A 17898-nucleotide genomic window follows, 5' to 3' on the forward strand; every position below is an offset into this window, starting at 1 on the left:
ATGTCTGCAGCAGTAACCTTGAAGGATGCAATTTCATCTGTCATTTATTCTTCCCCATCTAGACTGTATCAGGATAAACTGTAACTCCAGTAAGTTAACACTCAAGTTTCATTTTGCTTTCTATGTTTATGATCTCTTGATGTCTTGCTTTTTTTCGATTTTGATCTTTTAAAATATGAGTCCTGCACTGCCCTCCACCTTTCTCTTTAGCCCCGTTATGTGGAGGATGAGTTTTACTCAGGCTTGACTCAGTTAATTCAGCAGTAATAGCCTCGGTGAATGGACTGACTGGTGCCTTGCTGTAATTATTAGCAAAACTGTATTTTGCCACTTAAATAATTTAATTACAGTGCATATTTCTGGTAAGAGAAAATTAAAAGAATATGACATTAAGGAAATTGAAGTAGGTTTGGTCCCAATACACCTAATTTGAATAGTGTATCTACTTCTCATTACATTTTTATTTGATTTTACTACAGTTTTCTAACATGGATATGTAACATAATTTATTCAGTCCATTCTTACTTGTAAAATATAAATCATATGTGTAGCTTGTTATAAGATTGTGGTGTAAAAATGATAATTAACAGATGATATAATGCCTTAAGAGTACAAAAAAAATCGACATTGGTAAAATAAACAAACAGTATTTACTTGCTGGTATTAAAATACTATAGGTTAGGTTCATAAATTAGCAGCAAGTGCACATTCTGTATTAAAGTTGTATCTAGAGCAACTGAGCAACTCGAGTGACAGCTGACAATTCGATAAACACAAATTAAATATTTATGTCAAAACCTTACATTTCCTGTATATATCATAAACAAAATTCTCAATTTAACAAACCTTAACACATTTATTAACACATATATGGGGAAATTTAAACCTAATAAATGCCCTTTATTGTAGTATTACAAAAAGTAATTGTATGAGTACATTTATATACTGCAACCAAAGGACAAACAATTTCACATTATTTAAATTTGCTCAAATCAGACAGTTGAAATAAAAAAGTGTAATTTGTGACAAAATAGGGCTAAAGAAAACATAACATGTTGCTGATTCAGTCAGGGAAATTTTTTTTTACACTGTGAATTTAGGCGATGCTTAATCATACACTTTAGCGCTGTTAAAACAACTGAATCTGCTGCTTTTAGAACATAATGTTGTTTATAAAGTCGCAGTTTTGTAGCGGTTGTCAGTTTGTGGAGTGCTTTTACTCATAATAGGGACATCTTTCCTTTTTAAATGTTTTTAATATAAGTGCAGTGCCCGTAGGAAGTGTATAATATGTGCTGGATGGTGTGCGTGCCTTATGTAAAGTATGTGTTTTATGGAGTTGCAGACGTTGTGGAGCTTTAGCTTTAGACGTTGTAGTGGTCTTAGCATGCTAAAGCGGAGATGAATTCAATAATCTTCAACTGTCGAGTTATTTGGGCTAATGAAAACTGTCGGGCTAAGCTATGACGCGTCAATACATTAACAAACATCGTTAATTACCAGTAGACTATTGTCTACATTATCGCAAGGTATTCCACCAATATGAAGAGAGCAGTAGGCTATTCGCGACCTGTAGAACCGCGTCCATTGTGGCCACATCCATGCATTTTTAAAACACTCACTCACGGTAAAAGTATGTTTTATCACATTAAAATACTCATCAGTCCTTTAAGTTATGAGCTTGTACATGATGTCTGTACAACAAACGCATGTTTTTTTTTGTGGTAGCCTAGGGGGGGACTGTGCTTACTATGAAAGACAATCCTGACGGCGCAAAAATTAAAATTACTCCAAAAAACGTGAAAATCAAGGATGCACACCATCGGGCCATGCTCAACCCATATCCAAAATCTTAGGTCAATCTGACTAACGATCGGTGAGATATGCCCGTCGCAGACACACACACAGACACAACTTGCTTTATAGCTAGATGACATAAACCAGAGTGGATTTGTAAAAGTAGGAATATACTGGGACAGTGCTCCAACAGTGTACTGATACTCTTCACTGTAAAACTAAATGCTCCTCATTCAAAGCTGTGCACAGTATCAACCAGTAGGTGTCAGCACAACCCAAGAATTAAGAGCACACACGCCGGACATGGGCTCACTATTTGTCAAGCGCGGTTTCCATTAAACCATATGACACCACAGGGGAATCACTGAGTGTAAGAGAGTCTTCATAATAACCAAATTATAAACCGTTACAAACTATTTAACTTACTCTTTTACTTACTTTTTACCTACTTAACATCTCAACAAATGGAAAAACCACAGATGTTTTGTTTCTATTGGGTAATGGATCAGAAAAAAAATTAGGACACCCTGTGAAAGAGCTAATGGAATTTTTAAATTGAATGTTGACAGTTCATTAGTGTCTTGAATATCACGGTCAAAAAAAGACATTAAATGTAGAGATGAAGAGGGAATAAAGGATGGAAAGGATTTCTTAAACCCTATAATGAGTAAAAGCAATTTACTTCTGCACAAACCAGAAGTTTGCTAGCATAGTGATCAGGTGTTTTGAGCTGTTCTGAGAAGTACATAATGTGTGTCACATATTTTAGGTATTTTCTGTCTATTTTCTAAAGATGTATTTCAATGACTAAACCAAACCTGTGTTTCCCAAAGGTGTAAAAGTTAGTTAGAGAACTATTTGAAAAGGCGCTAAGCTGCATGTAGCGTTTCCACCGATGACTCCAGGCTGACTGGTGGGAAACAATGGTTTGGTTTTAGCCCCAGGATGTCTTTAACTTTGTGATTGACCACTGTTCTCAGGCAAGGGACCGGAGACCCTGTATGCTGGGCAAAAGCTCAATGATAATGAATGGCATACGGTGCGTGTGGTGCGTCGCGGCAAAACCTACAAGCTAATGGTTGACGATGATGTAGCAGAAGGTACTTACCTACCGATATCAACTCGGTTCATGTTTCAACAAAATGTTCTTTTGCCTTGTCAGTGGTATGTTGCCATAGAGACCGATAGGAAGACAGCATGTAGGTCTGTAGCTGGTAGCCAGTTTGCTTTTATCTAATGCTGTTAATGTAATTTTCTCCTTAAATCAGCCCTTTTGTGTTAGTGTCAGACAGTGTTCTGTTTTCTTTTTGTTTGTTTTTTTGTCTTTCTTTTCAACCCATCCCCTTCACCCTCCCCGTCTTCAGGCCAAATGGTGGGCGACCACACTCGTCTGGAGTTCCACAACATTGAAACGGGCATCATGACGGAGCGCCGGTTTGTTTCCACCATCCCATCCAGCTTCATTGGTCACCTGCAGAGCCTGAGGTACTTGGGAATTGTTTATTAACATCCGTGTATATTAATGACACACTGATACAAATGATTATCCTGATTTAAGCAATGAATCAAGCTGACAAACACAGTTAGTAACCAGTAAACGATTTAAAGCAGTTTAAAGCTCCCATAGAACGGAAGTACCAATTAACGTTTGGTTTTTTTTGGTGTGTATCTGCGTCATTACCTCATTCATGAAGCCCTGAAGGTTCGAAACAAACAGTTCAGCCACTGCTGAGAACGTTGTGTTGTATTGTAATCTCAGGCTCAGAGAGATCTCTGCAAAAACCTGTTCTGGTTGAACAGCAGATCCTCCTGCTCCGGGCACATCCGGTTGCGTACATTGAACCGCAGAAGAAGAAGAATGTCCTTTGTGGAGGTGTTTCAAAAGCCACAGTGTCTTCTGACTCTGGATCGGACTCCGGGTCAAAGTCATAAAAGGGACTGCGACGGGGAGTCGTGACGAAGCTATTTTTAAACATTGTTAAAACAATGTTTTGGTAATGAGTAGCAGTGCATCCACCATTCCAGAGGGGGGAGCTGGTGTGCTAATTACGTCACTTCCAGGTATTGACCAATCAAAGGACAGTTGGGAAGGCTCTACACTGGCTGGCCAATCACAACACAGTCTGTCTTCTGGGGGTGAGATTTCATTCTGAAACAGCGCGGCTGATGAGAGCTTCAGTGAGGAGAGATTTCTATCGGCTCATTTACATTAACCAGGAGGTTTTTGACCATGAAAAAAGTTAATGTATGCAAGTAGACCTCCATAATGTGCGATAGGACCACTCTATGGGAGCTTTAAACATTTAGGGTTTATACAAGGATAGTAGTACTTGAATATATTACTCAAGTAAGTATGTTTGCAGATGTTTATAATCGCTTTAAAATGTAATTCTTTTGGTTTTTGTAGCCTGAGAATAAGCTTTTTATATGTACTCTAGGTAAGGGCCTTAAGGCTTTACAGAGGCAGCCATCTTGTGCTACTATGTTTCTACAGCAGCCAAAATGGATGTGCATTTCACATTTTGGAGCAGATGTTTACGATGAAAATAAACAAGAATGACTCCACCCACATAAACCCAATGCATAAACCAATGAAAAACAGGGAGCAAGCGGTAGAAAGAGAGAGAGTGGAAGAGTGGAGCAAGTGAAAGATTTGGAAAGGTGTTTATATCCTTTCTGAAGGCCACCGTACTTCACTGACACTTTTGGAAAAGGAAGATGTCAGTAGAGGAAGCCTGCTTATTTTTGCACTGTACCGTCTTACCATTAGATTTTACTAATTCTTACAAACTGGACATATAAGGGTGAAATGTTGTCTTTTTTATCAATATAGGATAGACATGTATAAGATATGATACATCACAGGCAATGTGTTTGTGATGCAGCTCTTCTGCATTTTCTCAAGATCCAAGCTGGAGAACATTTTTCAAACGAATTCCCAAGACCATCATCTCAAACGTCATTTCTTTTTCTTCCCTCAGGTTTAACGGCATGCTCTACATCGACCTGTGCAAGAACGGAGACATCGATTTTTGCGAGCTCAATGCCCGCTTTGGGGTTCGGTCCATTATCGCTGACCCCGTCACCTTCAAATCCAAGAGCAGCTACCTGAGCCTGGCCACCCTACAGGCCTACGCATCCATGCACCTCTTCTTCCAGTTCAAGACCACCTCTCCAGATGGCTTCATCATTTTCAACTCTGGAGATGGCAATGATTTCATCGCTGTGGAACTGGTTAAGGGGTAAGTTCATTGAGCGAGGACACTTTAGTAAGTTGTCGGTGAAGTTTCTCAGTCATCCAGGTCATAGTCATCTTCAGAACTTAACTGTAGGCACCTACTGTATATAGCCAGGTGCCTACAGCTTATGAATGTATGCATCATTCAAGCTCAACAGTCTACACAGGTGAGATCAGCGAGTTCAAGTTTGGACCTTTTCTTGAAAAACATTTCTCTTGCAGATACATCCACTACGTCTTTGACCTTGGAAATGGGCCAAACCTCATCAAGGGCAAGAGCGAGAGAGCACTGAATGACAACCAGTGGCACAACGTGGCCATCACCCGGGACAACAGCAACACCCACACACTCAAAGTAGATGCCACAACCACTAGTCAGAGTATCAATGGCGCCAAGAATCTCGACCTGAAAGGTATCAAAAGCCAGTCCATCATCGGGCCACATACAGAGACAAACTCTCACGGTCAATTTAGAGTGTCCTATTTATCTAATTCTCATATCTGCATGTTTTTGAATTATGGGAGGAAACCGGAGAACCCATAGAAAACAGAAGCCCCTGGGTTTTCAAAGGCAAGAGTGCTAACCACTTGACCAACCGTGTGGCCTCTACCCAAAACAGTAAAGCACTTTTCATACAAGGAAATCGCAAGCGAAAGTGCTTCACAGGATTAAAAACACAATCTAAGAAAACAAACAACAAACATCTCAACTAACATATGGCTGGTATTTTACATAATGAGGAGTTGTAGATTATTATTTTTGTAATAAACAGCCATATAGCAAGAAAAAAGAATAGGTAAATGTCCTTAATTGTTACCCTGTGTTTATGGTCTTGTGTTTTTCTATTGTCGAACTAAACAGCCCAACTAGAAATAAGCCAAAAATTCTAAGTTGTTCTTCATTTAGTTTGGCGAGAATACTTGAAACTGCTGTGTAAATCTAGCCACTTTCATACTGCAGCACAGAGTTCTACACAAACTTCCAGCCTCAGAGGATTTTCGTGTCCAGTGGATACATTTTATATATGACGGCAATGTTCCGGCTAGAGTCTGCAAAAGATCCCTTTTCCAAATGCTAACTGCTGTTAGCTGCCGTGGCCTCAGTGATGCTGTGTCTCATTTGCATTTAAAGAGACAGGCACTCAAAACTGACCTTTCTGAACAGGGCTGTTTTGGCAGGGTGATTGAACTGCTGTGGTGCTTCATCCTTAAGGTATTTTGACCAAAGCATGTCACAGACATGTTCATTAGGACACCAGGGAACTAGGTTAACTTGGAGAAATGGGGTATAATACGTCTCCTTTAAGATTACCTCCCTCTGTGTCTGTTTTCCACATCCACAGGTGATCTGTTCATCGCAGGACTGGGTCCAGGCATGTACGGTAACCTGCCAAAACTGGTGGCGTCCAGAGAAGGCTTCCAGGGCTGTTTGGCGTCAGTGGACCTCAACGGTCGGCTGCCGGATCTCCTTAATGACGCTTTGTTCCGCAGCGGGCAGATTGAGCGTGGATGTGAAGGTACACCGTCCCTCATATCCCAGCTAGACTACTACAACACAAACTCCAGCAGCCCGTTCTTCCTGCTCAATGCAAACAGTAGCTCCACAGCGCTGCATCCATACAGAGGGCCCTCCCTCCTATTAACTGTGCTTGTCGCTTCATTCACGCACTGTTAGAACGAGGACACGTTGGAAAAACCTCCTCGCCCACCATCACCAAGTTATCGGCCACATTGGTCGCCCGCTGACACTGCCGTCACACTCACCATCAGAGCAGCCTACATTAAACACTGCCACACGCTCCAGTTTCATCTCTTATACTTTGTTTACTTTTGTTTCTTCTTCTTTTTGGATTTTGTGAATGTTTAGACAGATTCAGTTTGACCCACCACTAAGCCCCACCCACTTTAGTTATTGTCATAAAGTTTCATTGTTGCACTTCATATGTGTAATTTACATAAATAAAGAAGGCACTGGAACCGTGCGGTTTACACTTAACTGAAATGGCAGCTGTTAATGGCAGTTTTTAAGGAAAATACCTGTATCTTCACCACTTGTTGGCCCTTTCTCACATGGAAATACAGGATTGCTCTTCTAATACAAGAGCAATCCTATATTTCAGACTGGACAACTTATTCATAAAACATATGTGACAAATGAAAGATTATAATCCACAAACACAAGATGTTTACAGTTTTTATATGTCGAGTATTTTCAGCCATCATGTTTCATGTTTAAATAATAGATCATTTCCCCCTCATCCAACACAAAGCAGGACAGAACTACTGCCTTCATACTACACACAGGGTTTAGAAAATGGGAAATATGAAATATAAAAAACCTTAAAGTCAATGTAGACCTTTTTCATGGCAGTCATTTTGACATGGATCATTTATAAACACAAACATCTTTCTTAGCTCATTAATAATGATAATAACAACAAGAGTGATGACAATAATATATATATATAATAAACTTTTCTTTTCCATTAAATGACATTTAAAGGTGCATTATGTAATAAATCTAAAGCAACTGGCTGTAAAATCCTAATATGTCACAGAGACTCAGGAATAATGTTCATATAACAAACTGAACTCACCAACAACAACAGTACAGCCAAAATATTTGCATTAAAAAAATATATTTTGCAGACTGCAAATCATGTTTATGTTTTGAAATCATGTTTTGGCATGTGGCGCCACCTACCGCCGTCTACCAATCATTGCAGTCAGTAGAGTCTCAGCTGCCGACCAACCACGGGTTGCCAGTTACGTCAGAAAACGAAACCTAAAAGACCTCGGTATTTTGAATTTCAATGTAGTAACCGTTTTTGGCCACATTCTTACATATGGCACCTTTAAGTAAAAGCCCTTAAAACTACTATACAAACAAAGCAAAATGCCATAAAACACACTCTCACAGAGGCAGTATTTCAAAGATACAATTTGCAAATCAAATCAATTTAATTTGAATAGCCCAAATTCACAAATCGTAGATTATAAACTGACATTCTCAGTTCTTAGACCCTCATTTCACCAAAAAGCACTTGTAACATACAATTGTATTACTAATGGTAGTAATAGTAATCCTCCTCAGGCAGAGTCCAGAACCCAAAGTGCAAAGGCTCCATCATCTGACACAGTCTAGTGTTTGGAATAACCAGTAATGAGGCCTTTTAAGGGTCTCAGGGAGCAATAAGTGTAAAAGTTTTGTTAAATAACTTATGTGTGGAATATTTTTTCTTCTTTTTTTCTTTTACCACTTCATGTCAAAATGGCCGCCGTGAGAGAGCGCATTACATTCTCAGCTGTTACCGTTCTTGGGGACATACCTGGACTCAGTTGGTTCATAAAGCAACACTTGCCAAATTTCATGATGCATTTCATGTAGCTACATCAAAATGAACTGATGAAACTCTCTGCAGGAACAAGCAGATCTAACTATTGTGTCCGTCAATCTGTGTGAGCCGTGCATTACTTTTTTTTTTTTTTTTTTGCTGTTTGGCATGGAGGTCATTTTCTGTGCAGCTTTCTTTTATTCTTATGTCTGCCATATCATTCAGTTGAACATTGACTCTGCTGTAACTTATGTTGTTGTTTTTTTTTCTCCTTTGGTTTTGCTTTTTAACATGAACTTCTCGAGCCTCATTGTTACACAACTGAATGTGCTGACATTCCATTTTCATCAGAGCAGCAAACGATGCGACGCGCGCTGAATGTCTTCCACGTTTCTGAATGAGGTCGAACACGATGTTACTGTATGTCACTGTACTGTACTGTGCTGCATTGTACCGCAAGAACACAATGATTCATTTATTTATTTTTCAAAATAAAATGTCAATCATGCTTCGTTGGTCTTGTCCATGGCATTTTACCGTCTCATATTTATGTTTTCCTTTTTTATTTTTTTGCCTTTGTATCATGTGATCAATTGCTAAGTCATCTAACTGTATTGCATCGCTTGTATTTCATAACAAACCGCTTTACTTTACTTTAAGCTTCTCAACATGAGAAGGTTGTGGCAATACATCGTATCAACACTAGATGGTGATACTGCACTGCTTGCAAACTTTGAACAAAAACAACATGATAAAAAAAAGCTTTTTATTGTTGTTCCCACTCATCTTGGTTACATCGTGAACCATGATGAGTGGACAAATCACCAGGGGAAGACATTTCCATATTTTTGCAGATTTTTTTTTCATTTTATTATTATCAATATTATTATTATTATTGTTGTTGTGAGTTCTGCACCTCTATTCCCTCCAACTCATCATCAGATCACTTGCTTGCATCATTCCACCAGGTAAGTCCCGACTTTACTAGATGTACAAAGTGGGTAATAATCAGAAGTTTTAAGGCGAATTCCTCTTGTGGCAGAGATTTAAAGGTCCAGTGCGTGACATTGAGTGACTGATAGTATTGGTCAGACTGCAAATTGTGCGCTGTTCGACCCCAAGTTGTAGCCAGGAACCAACCCCTATTTAAAAACTTTTTTTAATTTTTTATTCATTTATACTGGGGCCTTCGCACAACCAGAAAGGATGACGTTGTTCGTTGTTTGCATCACGAGCTTCTGCTTCAAAATGCAAAATGAACACTCTGACTGGTATGTCCGTTCAGGCTACTGTAGAAACATGGTCGCCTCAATCAGAGCAGTACATATACAGAAGGCTTGTCGTTACATACTGGACCTTTAAAGATGAAGCACATGAGATTATAGACCTTATTTTTGAATGCAGAACTAACTAAGGGCTTCCTCGTATAACGTTCTTGGACGGTTTAAGAAATTAATGACTTATGAATTAATGTTTTAATTACGCAACTACATCAACAGTTACTTGGCGCAGCACCTCAGAGACCCAACAGCACTTTTACCAGCGTTTCATATGCCTCGGGTACTGGATGATCTTCTGTAGGTTTATTTAATTCATAATGTGAAAAAACGAACAGACATAGAGACACTTCAGTGGCTTCCTCATATTTAATATTAATAATAAAAGATATTATATGCCAAAGATGACAGACGTCCACTTACATGTTTCTGCCCGAAAATAAGGTCTATGGAGAATCCTGCAGTGTGAGGCCCCATTTCTGTTCATAAGTGATGTTGGCGGGGAAGAATAGTGCGTGGTTGAAGGCAGGAAAAAAAAAAAGTTTAATAAATTGATGCTAACATTTACTGCTGCTAAGTCATGAAGGAGATATTATGGTAGGATTAGCATCACCTAGTTCAGGTGAGTCTTGACCTGTGTTATACTGAGACCTGTGTGTGTGTGTTTGTGTGTTATGTGTGTGTGTGTGTGTGTGTGGTTGTGGGCGATGACTGGATTTCCACAGGTCCCAGCACCACCTGTCAGGAAGACTCCTGTGCCAACATGGGCATTTGTATTCAGCAGTGGGAGAACTACACCTGTGACTGCTCCATGACCTCCTACACTGGCACACAGTGCAATGACCGTGAGTACAGCAGCTGTGCGCAATGGCCAAAAACTCACCCACACAAACAACAACAACCCACCAGTGAGCTATAAGAGGAAGTTTTTTTTTTTTTTCTTTTTTACGTTTCGTGTTTGTGTGGTTGCAGCTTGTCGCTGTGGATCTTAGCATTTATCTGCTCGCTATGTTTGTCCACAACTTCCTCCAGTGACACATATAATTTAAAGCTGTGAAAACACTTCGTGCTGTTTGATTTTGCGCACGTGTTCGTCTAAGCGCTGCTGCACTGGGTGAATGTGAGCTTCATCAGTGGTTACTGTGCTTGACAAAACAGTTATAATGCAATGGATATGTATGGCAGTTTTGTTTGGTCGTCGGTTAACAATCCTTTTAAAATATGAAAGCGAACTATGATGATTTAAAAATCAGTCTTTCAAAGAATGGCATTATTTGACATCATGAAGGCTGTGGGTCGGGGTTTGTTCTTGCGTAACACATGGCACTTTCCTTTTGAAGAGAGCACGTAACGGCTCTTTGTTGTTGTGTAAAAGTGGCCTCTTGTACTGAAAGTAGACAAACACACTTTTGCCGTAAGACGTCTGGAGCTCAAAGGTTTGGAAGGATTGAGAAAATGGAGTTTCACAACTCAATGAGTAACCCTAAGACCTAACCTGAACCCAATTCCTCCAAGTCTTAACCCTCAAAACGCCCTTTTCAGGGGTGACAGAAAGTGAGGACCAACCAAAATGTCCAGCTCCCAATGGTTTATTGGTCCTCACAAATATACCATACAAGAACACACACACACCTTAATGCAGCTAGTCTTATTAGGACTTCCATTTGTTTAAAGTACCTAAATAAAGCATTATCCCTAACCTTAACCATAACCAATTAATGCTTAACCACAATTCACATCTCTTTTTTGGTCTTCATGACAACAAATGAGTTAGGGTTGGGGTTAGGGTTGGGGTTACACACCCGAGCACAGAGAAACTGTGATGCACATATTGTCAGCAACAGCTGAATTGTTGTCTGTGCAAAAATGCTTAATATTTACCTGTGAGTGGATAATGGAAATATCAGTTCCTGTGTTTGTAGCTCCATCTCAGCTCTCTTAATGTTTCCTGTTTTTTGGTCTCCAACACAACAAATGGGTTAGGGTTAGAGTTGGGGTTGGGGTTGAAGTTAGAGTTTAGGAGATTAAAACTCTGTTGCACAGGCCTACTGTTCTGGCGTGTGGTGATGGTGGTTCAGTCCAGGTCTGTCAGCCATGGGTTAGGGTTACACACCCGAGCATAGAGGAACAGCTGACTTGTGTCTGTGCAAAGATGGCTAATATTTACCTGTGAGTGGATAATGAAACTTGTATCAGTTCCTGTGTTTGTAGCTCCATCTCAGCTCTCTTAATGTTTCTTGTGGCATCACTGGAGATGTCATTCTTTGTGCCCCAACCAAATCTATCCACTGACACAGTATTGGCATACAGTGGAGTGGAAAGTGCAATAACATTATTGTGTATCCAGTATGTTGACGATGAGATTTGTATCGTTTCCTGGGCTGGTCAACTTCAAATCAAATCAAATTTTATTTATATAGCCCACAATTACAAAACACAGTTTGTCTCACGGGGCTTCACAGGGTTGGTAACGTCCTCTGACCTTAGACTCTCGACCAGGGTAAGGAAAAACTACCAGGGAAAAAAACCCTTATAACAGGGAAAAAGAAAGAGGTACAAACCTTAGGGAGAAGCACGGGTGAGGGATCCACTCCCTTTCATTTGTTGTGTATGTCAGTATAAAGTAGGTCATTCTTAATGTCACATTGCATGTGTAACACGTGGAAGAACACGTAGATGGAAACTTCTGGTATCTCTGCCTCCCATCTGTATTCGAAGTTTGGAAGAATTACCGTGAAGTCTCGTCAGCACATCTGACCCAAAATAGAGATGGAATGGTGTCATTCAGTTTCCTCCTCGTCTCACTGTGTGCCACCTTTTGTTGATTTTGGTGCGTCACTGTGCACCGTGTGTACTAATCTGCAACGGCTGCGCTTCATTTTGACTCGTAACAATAGAGGAAATATGCAAATGCCGAACAAAAGAAGACAATGTTGAACACATATTGTATACGGAGATAATGTATCAATACTCTTTAGACAATAGCACCAGAAGCTGCAGCTCTAAGAGTTCTATCAGCAGAAATTAATAAATAACTGAACGCTCTAAGCGGCAGCATAAGATAAGGGCTGTTAAATGTGTTCATTTGTTAATAATACTGCGTCCACTCCAGTCCAAGGAAGAAGGAAACATTTTTTAAAGAGTGACAGTTGCAGTTACTGCCCAAACAAAAGGCTTATTATGAATAAAAATAGTTTTATTTGAGCAAATATACACTTATACAAACATATTTTTGGGTAGTACTGTATATTCAATTCCTGCCAACAATTCTGATATAGAACCTTTAACTGACACTGTCCACTATCGAGATCGACCTTCTTCACAAAGGTCATCTGTGCAAGAAGCAGTGTTTTTTTTTTTTTAGTTATTTACATTTGTTGTTGTGTTTTATTGTTAGGTAACTTTTTTTCTGGGCCTGACAGGTTTTCTATTTTCATCGTCGGAACTCAGCCTGAGCCCGATGCAGCCGATGTCATCCGTGTCAAGTTTGTGTTATTTTGTCCATGATGTGCAACCGTTGCCATGGTTACTGCTTCAACCCCCGACCCCCCTCCCCCCCACACACTGTTTTGCAGACAGGGGCATCCTTGTGTCCATCAATATGGATGTAATGTATATACATAAGTATGGCACTACATTCTGAGTAACCGAACACAACCTGACGCTGATTTTTATGTATGAACCTGGTGTGACCTATCAGGTTACCCTCAGGTCAGATTTTGGATCTGCTTGCTATTTGTTACAGATATGAGAGCACAGTAGCTATTTTCTCACGTCACTGTGGGAACAGCATGGGTGTACATAACCTAATTAGTGATGGCTGAGTTCTATTTCGCTCCCTCACTTTCAGAGTGCATGCTGACTCACTGTCATCCTGTTCAGACTTACAAGAACTCACCGGAGCCATCGCCATCAAAGTACCAGACTGTACCTAAAGTACAAGCACTGTACCTTTCTCAGTGTGTAGTACCAATCAGTACATTTTTGTACCAGGACATAAAGGGTACATTTTTGTCACTAGGGGTACAGAAATGTTTCTTTAGAGGTACAAACAAGCAGGTACACATTTTAAAGTGCTACACAGTGCTTGTACCCTGATAGGCAGGGCCGTTTCTAGCTGTTTGGGGGCCCTATGCGAGATACTATTTGGGGCCCCTATTTTTTCAAACTTTTTCTGATTACCCCACAAACACTTACATGCTTTGCAAATATATGCATAATGAATGCATCCAATACACAAAAACAGGTACTTTTAATTCTCAAAAATATAATTTGGGGGCAGTTTGGGGGCCCCCTGGTGGCTGTGGGGCCCTATGCAGCTGCATAGTCCGCATATAGCAAGAAACGGCTCTGCTGATAGGGTACAACTGGAGCGACAAAGCATTTGTACACTTTTTAGGTACAGTCTCATACTTTGATTTCTTAGTCCGTACACCCAATACCATCTATCTATAAAGCAAGTTGTGTCTGTGTGTCTGTGACGAGCATATCTCGCTGACCGTTAGTCAGATCGCCCTAAGACTTTGGATATGGGTTGAGCATGGCCCGATGGTGTGCATCCTTGATTTTCAAAGAACCTCAAGGACATCCTCTGTGTCACTGTGTTGACCGTCACAACACAGCTAGCTATGCTAATGCTAATCGAAAATGAAAGCATTTGCGCTGTGCGTAATGAGGTTGCACAGTGTTTGCATTATGTTAGCCTTTATGTTCCTTATCATGTTACCATAGCTGAAAAATCTTCTTCAGCTCCCAATCCCAGTGAATTGGTCCAGTGAATTATCAGAGAGTAGAATAGATACAAGTTAACAGCTGAAGTCTGCATTATGACTTCAATTGCAAGTTTATTCCTTCTATACTTTCTTTGAAAATTCCATTTCTTGGACACATGACTTGCCCTCAGCTCTGTGGAAAGTTCCGGCTCTTACGTGAAAGCTTTGGGTGGTTGGGAAGGAAATATTTCTGCTGTGACTGTGCTTTAAAAAATCAGCTATTGGTCAAAGTGTGTGCAAGAACACACACACATGCATGCACTGCGCGCGCAAGCACACACTCGCGTACACATGCACACCCTTTGAGATCTTCCTTTGAAACAGGCGGCTGTCTGTCTGTTGACACAGGGTTTCATCATTGCTGTGGCCCAGATGGTGTGTGTGTGTTGGGGGGTTAGCCACAAGGCTTGTATCCAATCCATCCAAAACTTCCTACAGACTGCAGAAGTGAAATTGATTTTAACTTCTTTTTCTTTTTTTTAAGTGCTTCAGGTTTTCTCAGTTTGTGTCTACCCCCTGAATAGTGAACAATATTTCCCATGAGCCCACAGTGTGGTAAATCCCTTCCCTCCGGTGTGGAGCGTTCGACCTTCGGCCGGCGACAGTGTCACTGTTCTACCGTCACGTGAAAATTAGCAATGTGTGTCGGCCCTCCAGTAAACTAACACCATCATCCTGGTGTTATTTGATGAACTATACCAATAAATGTCTCATTAGTGGGTCCATTGCCGGGTCAATGATCTCACCTAAAATTAATGCAGGATATTTAAAGAGGCTGGGGAAAAGACAGTCTGCTCAACAGTCAGGAAAGGTCACCTCATCCCCATTTGTTTTCAGTGGTAGAAGTGGTTGATTTAAAACTTTCTTTTTGTTTTTTACTTTAAAGGTGCCATATGTAAGAATGTGGCCAAAAATGGTTACTACATTCAAATTATCGTTCCTGCTTTGTAAAGAAAGTATTCAACGTAAGAATGTTAACCCTATACTATCTTACAAACAAACACATTCAAATACACGTGACCTTAAGTTTAAACGTTGTGGTCTTTATGGGGTGTTTATTCTACACGGCTATGCAGTTTTAACCCTTGCTGTTGTGACCCCCTAGAGTTTTGTTGTTGTGGTGTTCTGTTTTCGTAACCATGGGTTTTTAGTTCTTTATTTTGTACGAGGTCCTCATATTTGTACCTTGTTCATTTGAACTTCCTGTTTCCCTTCTGATCGTCTGCCGTGCCCTCATGTGATTCACCTGTGTGTTATTAGTTTCACCTGTGTTTGATTATCCCAGCCTCCCTAGTGTCCATCTTGAGAAAACATGGCATCTCATTTCATTTTTATGCAGACGACAGTCAGATTTATGTCCCACTGAGTAAGAAAAATGCCTGTCTGCAACCACTTCTATTATGTCTTGATGACATAAAAGCATGGATGTCACTGAACTTTTTAAAATTTAATGAAAAGAAGACGGAAGTCATAATGTTTGGTCCTAGCGGCTCTAGTGAACCCCCCCCTGCTGATTTGGGCCCTTTGGCATCGTATGTGAAGCCTTTAGTGACAAACTTAGGTTTTATTATGGACAGTGATTTTAAATTGGACCGGCAAATTGGGGCAACAGTAAAGTCCAGCTTTTTTCACCTCAGGCAGCTGGCAAAGGTGAGGCCTTTTCTCTCACAAAAGCACTTTGAAACAGTAATCCATGCCTTTGTTACATCTCGGCTGGATTACTGTAATGCTCTTTATCTTGGAGTCAGCCAGTCCTCCCTCTCACGCCTCCAGTTGGTCCAGAACGCTGCTGCTCGCCTCTTAACTGGAGCACGTAAGAGGGAGCACATTACTCCCATTTTGGCCTCCCTTCACTGGCTGCCTGTGCATTTTAGAGTCCATTTTAAGATTCTTTTATTTGTTTTTAAATCTTTAAATGGTCTTGCCCCGCCTTACCTCTCTGAGCTTCTCCATCCTTACACTCCTGCTCGGTGCCTCAGGTCAGCTGACCAGCTGCTCCTGGAGGTACCGAGGTCTAAACGGAAGCTCAGAGGGGAAAGAGCTTTCTCCATTGCCGGTCCCAAACTTTGGAACGCCCTCCCGCTTCATATTAGACAGGCCCCCTCACTGTCCATTTTTAAAACTCATCTTAAAACACATTTTTATTCTTCTGCGTTCAACTCAGCATGAGACTCTGCTCTTGTTTTAGTGTTTTATTGTTTAAACATTTTTATTGTTTTATAGTTTTATTGTTTTTTTATTATTTAAACATTGTTAGTGTTTTATAGTTTTATTGTTTTTATTTTGTCTCCTATGTTTTATGTGCCATGTTTTATTTATTGTACTGTTAAGCACTTTGTACCAGCTTTAGCTGCCTAAAGCGCTCTATAAATAAAGTTGAGTTGAGTTGAGTTGAGTGTGTTTAGTCTCTGTGCTCCCTTATGCTGGGATTAGACTACGTGAATTCAGGCTGATTTTCGAGTGGATTATAAACTTGACACTATTGTCATTGTCATTGTCTACTACAATAATGACACTAGCAGGGGTTAATCAGAGGCGCAGCTTGTGAACAGGCAAGGCAGGCAACTGCTTGGGGGCCCCGAGCCGATAGGGGGCCCCCGACACTCGGAGCCTGAGGGCTGTTTTTACTGAAATGTGCAGTGACCAGCCGCCTCCCAGTCCCCCTTAAACAACAATGGGCAATTTACAATGACATCTCAGTAGGAAACCTCCCTAAAGGGGCCCTACCTCACTTTAACCTGTGTGAAGTTATCGTTCTGCAAGTTGGAAAATGAAGAGGATTATTTACAGTGTAATGCATATCTTTTTCACTCAGTTTATATAGTTTTTTAAAAGCTATTTAGTAGTTTATTGTTCTTTACATTTATATTTTCACATACCTTTTAATTACAAGGTTTTTCCATGTTATTTCATTCATTTTGAAAAAAAATTATTTTGAACTTGAATTTTTCTTTGGTGTCAGATTATTTGTTACATAATGGTGAGGAACACTGTTTGGAAGGAAGGGCCCCCCAGGAGTTTTGCCTAGGGCCCCTACAGACTCTAGAATCACCTCTGGGGTTAATAATCACTTTGTCCAGGTCTTTAATAATGTTGTCATGATAAATAGTACACCTCATATAATATATGAGGTGTACAAATATTATTTGTGCCGTTGCCTTCAGTGAAGGACATGTTGTGATCGAAGTGGATTATGTTTATTGTAAAAAAAAAAAAGCATCCTGTGCTCTGCTCTTGGGTGAAGTTCGGGAATTACAGAATGTCCTGTGCCGAAGAGAATACCACAACAATACATAATACCCTGATAAAAGGTTAATGTATTGCGAATGCTCATTAACATGCTGTGCCATTTTATAAGAACGACATTAGTGCTCTCAGCTCCAAAACGCAAATGCCTTTTTGGCAAAAATGGATCTTTTGGAGCTGAAGGTAGAAAGTGTGGATCAGTGATGCTGCTGGTGGACACCTCCTAATGCTGC

The 17898-nt window shown here is 40.3% G+C and overlaps 1 protein-coding gene across 6 annotated transcripts in view; it reads left to right on the forward strand.

Annotated features, from left to right (window-relative positions):
- The window catches only part of nrxn3a (neurexin 3a), a gene marked incomplete at its 5' end in the record, with an annotated part of 152593 nt that overhangs the window by 98960 nt on the left and 35735 nt on the right, over positions 1-17898 (forward strand). For 3 of the 6 annotated variants that reach the window (XM_083907836.1, XM_083907834.1, XM_083907835.1), the window contains 7 exons: positions 63-89; positions 2778-2897; positions 3162-3282; positions 4779-5039; positions 5258-5448; positions 6379-6552; positions 10373-10492. In XM_083907836.1, the coding sequence (XP_083763962.1) occupies positions 63-89; positions 2778-2897; positions 3162-3282; positions 4779-5039; positions 5258-5448; positions 6379-6552; positions 10373-10492 (1014 nt within the window). The remainder of the gene's footprint in view (positions 1-62; positions 90-2777; positions 2898-3161; positions 3283-4778; positions 5040-5257; positions 5449-6378; positions 6553-10372; positions 10493-17898) is intronic. The other 3 variants (XM_083907837.1, XM_083907839.1, XM_083907838.1) reach the window with 1 other exon arrangement.

This window comes from Microchirus variegatus (genome assembly GCF_963457635.1).
Source record: "Microchirus variegatus genome assembly, chromosome: 21".
In the NCBI taxonomy this organism is placed as follows: domain Eukaryota; kingdom Metazoa; phylum Chordata; class Actinopteri; order Pleuronectiformes; family Soleidae; genus Microchirus; species Microchirus variegatus.